The 10686-nt window shown below is 42.6% G+C and overlaps 1 protein-coding gene and 1 long non-coding RNA gene across 3 annotated transcripts in view; one reads left to right on the top strand and one right to left on the bottom strand.

Moving 5' to 3' along the window:
* LOC119476662 overlaps positions 1–10686 on the top strand; it is a 28534-nt gene that overhangs the window by 17272 nt on the left and 576 nt on the right. Inside the window, exons 2-4 of the long non-coding RNA XR_005204063.1 lie at positions 6470–7173; positions 8034–8230; positions 8898–8996. This is a non-coding gene — a long non-coding RNA (uncharacterized LOC119476662). The remainder of the gene's footprint in view (positions 1–6469; positions 7174–8033; positions 8231–8897; positions 8997–10686) is intronic.
* The window catches only part of LOC119476609 (insulin-like growth factor 1 receptor), a 51689-nt gene continuing 45319 nt past the window's right edge, over positions 4317–10686 (bottom strand). The window contains exons 15-21 of one of the 2 annotated variants that reach the window (XM_037750025.1): positions 10191–10255; positions 9852–10081; positions 9653–9760; positions 7996–8158; positions 7268–7397; positions 7020–7154; positions 4317–6084 (exon numbers count right to left, since the gene is read on the bottom strand). In XM_037750025.1, the coding sequence (XP_037605953.1) occupies positions 5574–6084; positions 7020–7154; positions 7268–7397; positions 7996–8158; positions 9653–9760; positions 9852–10081; positions 10191–10255 (1342 nt within the window). In that variant the 3' untranslated portion in view covers positions 4317–5573. Of the gene's footprint in view, positions 6085–7019; positions 7155–7267; positions 7398–7995; positions 8159–9652; positions 9761–9851; positions 10082–10190; positions 10262–10686 lie in introns of both variants that reach the window. The other variant, XM_037750017.1, reaches the window with a different exon arrangement.

The following is a 10686-nucleotide window of genomic DNA, read 5'->3' as shown; positions in this document are numbered from 1 at the left end:
CAGAATATATATTGATAACAGGAAAAATTCTTTTTTTTTTTATAACAGCATGTACAAAAGAAAACCAAAATGAAACCTCAATCTAACCGATCATTTCAATAGAAACGCAAGAGTTGGAAGGCTATGAATAACTTACAACACATCAAAAATCTTGGTAACAAATTGGCCATCAACGTTAACAAACAAAAGAAAAGGAAGGGGGAGAAAGAAGAAAACAATTTAGTTTGATTTTTGTGTGTCCACTCTGTGGTGCTCCAGTGGTAAAAGTGAGGCGAAAATCAGACCACAAACACTGAAATACCCATCCTGATCTCGCTGTGGTCGGACCAAGTGAACTCTTTAACCAGAACCCAAATCACTCCCAGTCTGACACTACAAACCTGCCTTGTAAAGTGAGGGAAGAGACTGGGATTATGATCACCATGGCAACAAGCCTAGACACAAGGAACACCAAAAGTCCTGTAATGGCAGTAAAGACATGAAGAAGAAGTAAAACACGAAACATCTTTAACTCCACTCATTAAATGATGAGAAACAACCCAGTTGAGTGTGCGGGTCAGTTAATTCTTACAGAGGATGTACAGTTACCATGTCTTGTGATCAATTTCACTGAACCAAACACCAGAAGCAGTAAGTATTGATAAACTAATGTCATACATGTGTGTAGTGTTGAAAGATAATCAGTCCCGAAACTGTCCCGAACTAGACGCACACAGATCCTCAGATCATCCTTTTTTTAGCAGCCAAAAGCGACTGACAGAAGTTCCATAACGTCCCTCTATGTGTAGTGAAAATTAAATTATCACACTGAAAAACAGTGAGAAAAATCAGTCAACTTGCAGTCCTGTATCTACTCCAATTCCATTGCTAATGTGTCAAAGAAGATATAGTAACAGCATGTTTTTAAGACACATGCCTAACCCAGAAAACAAAGACTAAATGTCTAACATTCTTCAGTTAGTAACTCACTTACTGCTTAAAGACAGCACGGTCCTCCTAATGATCAAAGTAAAGTCATATGTGGATTTTAAAAGATAATTTTCTTTCACAACCGACCACCTTCTGGTGGCCCCAGTTGTGCCTCTCATGTACATTCAAGTCACAGAGCGACATAGCATCCAACCTTTTCCTTTGAAACCCCCCCCCAGAAAGCTGTTTAACAAACACGTGCCGCTGTTTCTATAAAGGTTTTTTCATAATCCTCAAAAGGCTCTATAAAAAAAAAATTATAATAATTCTCTCTGCAGCACGAAAAAAAAAAAAAGGATTTTAAATCTGTTTCTCAAGGTTTGGCTCTTTTTCTTAATCCAAACAAAGTTTTATCATCAGTTATATTTGTCTATATTTATATTAATTGTGTTATTTTATTTTTTTTATATAGAACAATGCATTAATATATGTATATTTTTTTCTATGTGGTACAAACCAAGCAAGGTGATCTCTATCTACCTGGATGGTAAAATATAATCCCAATTTGAGGAAGGGGATTAAAAATCGTTAATTAACAAGAGTCTTTGTGAATTATGGAAATACCTTTAGAACAACAGTAAGTGTTGTTAAATGACCAATTAGGTTTTTTTACAGATCACTAGGTATTCATTTTGAGAAAAACAAACAAACAGATGCCGGGCGATGTGAGGCACAAACTCGGGTTAGACTTCAGGCTGTAGGTTTGAAACCAGCAGTACCTGGGGACAGTAGGGGGAGGTGAGGAAGAGGGGAAAAGTCAGGAGGTCAGGAGGTTTTAACTCACTACAGCCTCTCTCACAGCACGGCTACACTTCCTTCCTTCGTCCATGTTCCTATCAGCTCCTCTAAGAGCAGAGCATCTGAGAAATAAACCAGCCGTCTAGTCTTCAAGAACCCGAGTAAACCGACAGCGGTTATAAACTACAAGCAGCCTTTGAAAGATTCGTTGATCATCTGCACAATAGAGAGAAACGTTCACCAGCATTAACGTGGTTTCCCCTGTTGACCATCATGTATCTGTGCCCCCCCCTCCCCCTTCAGGATGGTTTGGTTTGTGGTTTGACTTTGACCATATTAACAGCACTCAGTACGATCGTCATCAGACAACAGAGATGAAATGTTTCGTTTTTCTGTACATGTAAATAAATTGAAGAAAAAAAAAAGAGTGAGGTAGATGGATGGTTGAAGGAATAACAAAACCTTCCCCCAAAATAGCAAAAGAACATCAAAATATTTGAAGGGGGGAAATGTGGGGAAATTTGTACAGTGATTTACACTTCAGAAAACATAAAGAACGAAGGAACATGTGGGCTGGGAATCCAAACTTTCTGAAGTGAATGAGCCTTCAATATCTATTCCATGTGGTCCTCTCTGTGATCGTACTCGCTTTCATATTTTAGTGTGTTTCTTCAGTAAATCTCGATAAAGTGGTCGGTCTAACGCACTTCTCTGATCAATTGTGTCTTGCTGGATTTAGTGTTTTTTAAATAAAAGAACACGTTCAGGAGAAGAGAAGAGCCTCTGTTACTCTAATGAGTCCTTTTAGTGTCATCATCATCTTATTTTTCTTAAAGCATTAACAGCGCTGTAAGATAATTCCACTTGTTTCTCAACCCAATTTAAACTTCAGCAATCGTCTACGAACACATGTTAATATGTTGAAAAAAAAAGATAAATAATGTGGATAACTCCAGCAGCATACAGAAAAAAACACCCTTGATTCAAGAGAGAGGTCGATTAGCAGAAAGTGGAATTATACCAACAGACACTTGGCTTCAGAAAAGTAAGATGTTGAGGCTCGCTGCTGCATTAAATAGATTCTACTTTGAATTAATTTGAACTCAGGTTTATTATAAAGCACAAACATATGGAGCCCTGAAACTGACAAAATGTGGTCAAATGTTATCAGACAGAAAACTTAAGCTTTATTTATTTATTTATTTATTTTGGGCAACACTTCATTTTACAGGTCCGCAAATTTCATGGTAATTAGGTGATAATTAGCAAGTAACCCATTTAAAATTTCTTTGGAATTACTGCCAAATTACCTCAATCTTTACCTCAAAATGTATCATAAATTACTTTATTATAAACATGATTTAATAATTATATTCCAGTAATTTATTTAATACATTTCCAGGAAAAGAATACAAAGTTAATTGATATGTTTTATTTCTATGTCTGCTGGTAAATAGATAATTAGCAAATAGCTTCTTTGAAATTTCTTAGAAAACTCCCTGAATCATTACATTAGTTACCAGGTTACATTTGTGTAGACAATAAGTCACACAATTTTGGTTTTCCACCTCCGATGAAGAGCAGCCGCTTCTCAAGCCTAATGGCCTTATTTTAACGATTATATGCGGAGGTAAATATCGGGGTAATTTGGCAGTAATTCCAAAGAAATTTCAAATAGGTTAATTGCTAATTATCACCTAATTACCATGATATTTGCAGATCTGTAAAATGAAGTGTTACCATGTTACCTTTTACTAGATTTTGTCAGTATTGGGGCTCCATATGAGATGTGCGAGGACCCATCCGAAACTGGAAAACCCCCCTTCTGGTTTCAGAAACACGGCTCGTGTCCATTTGATCAAAGAAAATGAAGTCAGAGGGACATAGAATCAGACAGAGGTTAACACACATACACACCAGGCTGGATGTCTCTGGGTATGACAGCACAAAAAAAAAAAAAGAAGAAGAAAAAGGAAAGTAGAAAAGGATTTAACTTTTCTCTTTGACCTGAGATTTAGTTGGGACTCAGCAGTGATGCCTGACCTCTGACCTCTGAGTATACAGACCCTAGAGGACGGAGGCCGAGGCGTCCCGAGAGAACACGAGAACGTCGCTCATTGGTACCGTCACTGTCCTGTAGTCAGATGGGAGGGAGAAGTCACCGGTGTTTCAGAACACAAGGCAAACTGTCGTACCGTTACGCAAACACAGAAACGAAACCAGCTCAGATACACTTTACACGATTACAAGCATTTAAAAAGAAAAAAAAAAAAAAAAGGTCTGTAGTGGAAAACGTTCGTAGATCCAACCTGAAGGAGTTTTTTTTCTCTTTTTATATATATTTATATATAGATATCAACTATATTACAACCACAAGAGAAATAAGGAATAGCAGCTTCTTTCTGTACATGATGAATGTCTCCAACCGTAGAAAAGTTAGAAAAGTGACACAAACGACTGGTGCGTACATAAATGCTCTGCCCACGTAGAGATGTTGGAAATGTTGGGAGACTAATGACTAGTCTAAAAAAATACCTGTTTGTATACAACAGCGAGGACGCCTCTGAACTCGTAGAGACGTTATAGATCTGGTGTTCATATTTGATTTCCTCTCTTTATGAGCTTCCCTCCGCAGTCCTTGCTTTTTTTTTTTTCTTCTTTTTTGATTTGATTTGGCGTTTAAACCACAGAGTGTGTATAAAGATGGACGGCATGACAGCTCCTCCAAAAGTGAAGCTGAAACATCTCCCCCTGGTGGCTGGCTGCAGTATAGGTCATAAAGCCCGCCTCGTCCATGTTAGTGGATGGGACATGGGCCAAACTAAAAAGTCAAATACATTATTTCCAAAGTTGTTGTCTGTCATCTTAGGTAGTTCTCACAAAGAGTAGAGAAGCAAAGAGGCAAACGTCGTCCATCTGTATACCCAGTCTAGGATTTAAACCGTAACGGAATGGCACTTTGTGAGAGGATGTGGCTCTACTTCAGATAAACTGATGTAGCCGAGGTCCACGACGTCAATTTGATTGCAGGCTACAATAGCTGTAGATAAGCAATCAGCAATAGAGGAGTAGTGTAGGACTGTAGAGGGAAGATAATACCCCTTTTGATCACAGATTTTAAGAATGACGTGGAAGCAGATCTTTTGTTTCAACCCGGTATGTTGGTGAGTTACGGGGCAAGAGAGAGAATTTGACAAAAAAGTAAAATTTTGGCAACAAATTTGGCAGATTTGACCTTTTCTCCCTCTGGTTGTTTGTTTCAGCGTATTGGCTGTTTGACCCGGCATTACACTGACACCCAGCCTGCAGAGCGACACGACTACTGAACGACCGCCGGAGAAAACTGACCTCTCTGGAGTGCTTCTTCATTAGATATGCGTAACGGTTTCACCATCATGCCCGCCCAAAAGCGACCAAAACGCTGGTCATTTTATAAAGGCCTACACATTTTTGTTTTCCCCTTTTGAAAATACATGTAAAAAAAGTAACAAACAACAATTTATAAAATAAGTTCAGCCATAAAGAGAGAAAGAGAGATCTCCCCCAAATAATTTGTTCTTTCTTTTAGTGTTTTTGTCGGTGTTCCCACTCAGCAGCGAGGGCAGTATCACGTCTGACAGCCAGCTGGTAGAAACCAAAACTACAATAGTATGAAAAAGGTGTGTGGAGGTACAGCAGAACATGGACTTAGTGACAGTTTTCTCCACCTTCCTTACTTTGAGTCTTTGCTCCTCGCTCCTCAGCTGGTGGACTCCGTTTTGCTGTATGTGATTTTTCTTTTTAAAAGCGATCCCACCCACTGAGACATCAGGCTCTGCAGAGCAGCAGGTGGCAGGGTTTGCAGTCTGGTGGGTGTCTCCGTCCAATCAGCAGGCGGAGGACTGCGGGAGGGGCATGGCACGTTCGTTTTTGCGTCCCCCGTTCATGTGCGCGTACGGCGGCAGTTCGTCCAGAGACGGCCGCGCCGTCCCAGACCCCGCTGCGATGCCCGCCCCCGACAGCCCGTTGGCCGCCTGCTGGCCGGAGGGCTGCTTGTCCATGGCGGCGGTGGACGTACAGGGAGAGGAGGGGGAGCTGGGGGCTAACGACGGGGCGGGTGGAGCCTCTGAGCTCGGGGAGGGCGGGGTCTGTTGGGGGACTGGGGTTTGCTGTGGCTGCGTGGTGGAAGAAGCGGGCTCCAGAGGAATGACGTCTTCCATGGTGTCCGCGTTGTCCAGTTGGACCGGCGGAGCTTCTGGCGGCTTGTTATCGGTGCTGTAGAAGAAACTGGCCTCTCTGAAAGACGGTTCCAGCTCGTCCTTTAGGCTGCTGATGATCTCCACGAAGGCTGGACGCATCTTAGGGTTGTACTGCCAACACATTCGCATCAGCTCGAACCTACACACACACACACACACACACACACACACACACACACACTGGTTAGCTCAGTCTGCATCAATAACATGTCCTCCTGTAGTAATGACTCTATCCAGAGGAACTGTGCCTTCCTACCTACAAGCCAATATTGACTTTCGCCAAATGTTTGCTTTCTGTTGCTAAAACGGCCGTGTCTGACCCCCCCCCCTTCTTGTTTATGAAGCACAGAGCTGATGCTGCTTTCACCAGGTCGGTCCAGCAACTGGCACAGCGAGCTCTACATCAAGCCGGGCACACCAAGATGGTAACCTTTATGTTACATCACGCATAGCAAACGCTTGCTCTGACGGAAACTCCTTCATTTCACAGTAGCTGTGTAGATATAAACGACTCAGTTACTAAGGTAACGAAAACACAGTTCTTATTTCCAGATGATTATACACTAAAGAAAATATACTTATTAATATTATATTCCATTGCTGCCAATAGATCCCCCTAAATGTTACACACTGTTCCTTTAAAGCTGAATAAATTGCTTACACTGGACACTGTCTGCTTCTGGAAAGCATCGTCATTATTCTCACAGTAAACTCTGTGTTCTTCACACTTGTTCTCTTCATGACTTCACCATATTTCGTGGTTGGTGGCCAAATTTGTCTGCCACACTCACAACTCTTTTGATGTGGTGGCTTCATACTATGGCTGTTTCATATTAAGAACAAACACATCACGGCGAACACAAGAGCACATAGTGGGTCGTGAATGCAATCAGCACCGTGAAATGGAAATCCAAATGACCGCAGGCTGAAGGGCAGCAGCACTGCTTCACCACTTGTGTCAATAAACTTATGGTTTAACTAGCAGAGTAGAGGAAAACACGGCAGACAAGAAGACATCGGCTTGTAGATAGAAACGTGCGAAATCTGCAGATTGCATGTGTGTTGGTGTCTTACAGCATGTCAGGACAGCTCTGTGGTTTCTCCAGCAGCCCTCCCTCCATGACGAAGCGGAGCACCTGCTCATTGGACAGACCTTGGTAGGGCTGTTCTGACAGTGTGGCGATTTCCCACAGTACGACCCCGAACGACCTGCACAGAGGGAGAGAGGGTGAGTCTTCCATTATCACTACCATACTCTGACCGTATTGTTTGGAGGGAGAAAACAGAAAATGAAGCCACTACGTATGTTTGTGCCTGCTTACCAGACGTCAGAGTTGGTGGTGAAGACGCCGTCCTTCAGAGACTCCGGTGACATCCAGCGGACGGGGAGCAAACCCTTACCACCTTTGCGGTAGTAATCCGTCTCATAGATGTCTCTGGTCATGCCAAAGTCTACACACACACACACACACACACACACACACACACACATATCAGGTAGGAAGTAAAGTATTAACATCTATAAATAAAAATACACAGCATTTGATAAAGATGGTTCTAACTGTTCTAGCTGGTTGCTGTACTGGTGTTATGTTGGTCCATATTCCACAGGAGGGCGCTCTTTACTGAGATTATAGGCCTAGACATATTACTACAGTAACCATAATCCCTTAGAGATCACTCTATACTGGTATTACAGGCATTTTAAATTCCTGGCACACCATTGTAACCATAATGGTCTTGACGACGGGCCTAGACCTTTTCACACTCAAAATGGGTTGGATCCTATTCTCTGGAAACAAGATGTTTACTTGCATCACATTTCCACTGAAGAGGTCAGCTCTGGATCTGAGGATGAAAACATGTTGACAGAGCTACGCAGCCGCCCCTAGAGGGTTCCCTTTACTGGAACTAAAGCTACCCTGGTGCTTTGGCCGTCCAGTAACTTGATAATTACGACATTTCCACTTTATGAGCGTGCTTCCAACCCCCTCCCGCCTCTGCTCCACAGCTGACAGTGACCTCTGACCCCCCGTTTGCAGTTCTTTACCTCCTATCTTAACGGTGAAGTCCTCTGCCACCATGCAGTTCCTGGCCGCCAGATCTCTGTGGACGAACTTATTGGCGTTGAGGTAAGCCATGCCGTCGGCGATCTGCCCGGCCATCTGAAGCATCTTCTTCAGAGGAGGGAGAGACAGGCTCGACCACTGTTGCTGGAGACAGACAGACGGATGGGAGAGGGTAAGTTCTCAGAAGAAGAACAAGATTCTGTAGCTGAGCCGCAGGTTATTAGTTTCCTTAGAGTATATACTGTGCACATAACACATAACTGATAAATGTTATATTGTGTACATTTTTAATCAGATTTAATCTCTGTACTTAAATACTGAAAAATAACTGAATGTTGCAATCAAAGTCTGTACTAATGGTGTAAGTACAATTCAAAAATGGAAGTGTTCAAATGATAAATCAAATTGTGATAATCACAACTACAGATCGTAATGGTTTCTCAAAAATCGACATGCACTCATCTAAAAGATTCATACGTCAAAGAAAAGGGGGAAATTTCTATCGAACAATAAAGCCAGGAATCTCAGTATGTGGGTATGTCCTTCGTATATCTTGAGAACTGCTAATCTGATTAACTTCCCATTTGGCGGGTGTGTTGCTGGGGACCCCGTGGAGTGCTTTGTTGAATTTGGTGCAATTTGGTGCAATATTAATAAACTTTAAATAAACAAGCACACAGCGCTCTGTGCAGCAGCGGGGGCGGGGCTTCAGGGCTCTGCAGACTGAGACAAACATGCCGTCTGTAGCGGACAGATACTAACGTTACAACCAGACTTTTCGGTCGTGTCTAGAAGGTAACAGACAAATTGGGAAAACTTGCAAAAACGTGAAAAAATTGTGGGTTAACTTCTAGACCTGATTGGATTTTTCTTCTTTCCCTAGAGTCAACATGAGCAGATAGCCAACTGGATGCAGAATTGAACCAAAGTGTATTACACCAGTGGGATCGGGAGTAAGCCGGGTGTGTTTTTCCCCCCATGAGTAAGTATTTCCCCGGTGTCAGACTTGATACTAACTTATAACACTAACAACTTTAGCGCCAGCAAAATAAATCTGCTAATCTAATTCATGCTCTTCTTTATAACTGCAGTGGTTATGTCAAAACAAGCGACTAATACGCCTATTTGGAAATGACCTCCGCTAAGTGTTTTTCACCGAAGTTTCTGACCGCGAGTTACTGCGACCTGGAAGTGTTACTGTTTTTTCCAGTGAACCAGAGTATATTTCACTGTTTTTTCCAGCTGCGATTTGGGTGTGTGACGCAACTTTGTCATGGCAGGTTTATTGCTGAGGACCCGAGGAAGCGCAGTGTCGAGTGTGAGGTTGTTTGTATGAGCGGTTCTCAAGAAAGCTGCAAGCAGCAACACCCCAGACCAATCCTTCAGTCTGTTCTGAACAAGCAGGTTTTGAACAGGCACTGCACTAGTCTGGAAATAATTGGATTCATTGGTCGTGATCCAGCTCACTGTAACACATTTTGTTGCTCAGACAACAGCTGGATGTAAGTTTCAAGACGGCTTCGAAGAACTGAAAAAATCCAGACTTGTGTCAAATTATCGACAATCAAATCAAGCCGACTCAGTTATGAAAGAATGGCGACCTGGTGGGAAGAAGCCAAGTTATAAGTCAGTAGGTACCTCTTTAGGTCGGAGGGAGCGTAAGTAACTCTTGAGGTCTCCTCGCGTCATCAGCTCCATGATGACCAGAGTGGGTTGGCCCTGAGAAACCACTCCCAGCAGACGCACCTGCAACAAACACAGAGCCTCACATTACCATGACAAAAGAATTGACTGACAGCCTCGTCTCGTACAACCAACCGCTGATCTGCGTACGTACCACGTGGTGACAGTTGAACTCCTTCATGACGGAGGCTTCATTGAGAAACTCGATTCTCTCCCTCATGCTGGCCGACTCGTTGACAGTCTTAATGGCGACACGTGTCTCTGGTTCATCTTTGACCACGCCCTTCGCTTGGCCCTCGTACACCATGCCAAAGGACCCCTGGCCGAGCTCGCGGCTCAGGGCGATCTTCTCTCGTGCAACCTCCCACTCATCTGGTACATACACTGCAAAAATAACACATGTTAATAAAGACCCAGGGCAGATGTTTTCAGTTATTCTGATAACCACAATAAAAGCTGTGCACTACATTTCTCACATTCACACGTCACTCACTTTCTGCAGCGCTGAAGTACTCTGGGTTGACTGAGGCGTACAGGACTCCATTTCCAAGCCGGTCACTGTTCCTGACCGGAACGAAAACACAAGTGTTAACTGACGCGCAAACACACCTGCACAGACCTTCTCACACCCACATGAAGATTTAAAAGAAATAAACAGAGGAAGAACTATTTCAGCATTGCCGTTGTTAATTTCTTGCATGAATGAATTTCTTTATATCACAACATTGTCTCCCAGCGTTTAAAGTAATAATCTCGAAGATTTTCATTTAAATGAATGTCTCTTAAATCACTATCTATCGCCGAATGAGGTAACACAATGGTAACTGAGCCTATGGCCCACTGATGAAAGCCCTTGCATTTGCAGTAGGGCCGAGACAATACATCCATCTCCCGATTTGATACTATCGCGATACTTTGGTATCGATTCAATATGTATTTAAATTTTTAAGTATTGTGTCTTCTTTGTGTGTTCCTAATATGTCTATTGA

This window comes from Sebastes umbrosus, chromosome 2 (genome assembly GCF_015220745.1).
Source record: "Sebastes umbrosus isolate fSebUmb1 chromosome 2, fSebUmb1.pri, whole genome shotgun sequence".
NCBI classification, from domain to species: Eukaryota; Metazoa; Chordata; class Actinopteri; order Perciformes; family Sebastidae; genus Sebastes; species Sebastes umbrosus.
Note: the sequence above shows the minus strand (reverse complement) of the source record. Positions and strands in the feature narration are given on the sequence as shown.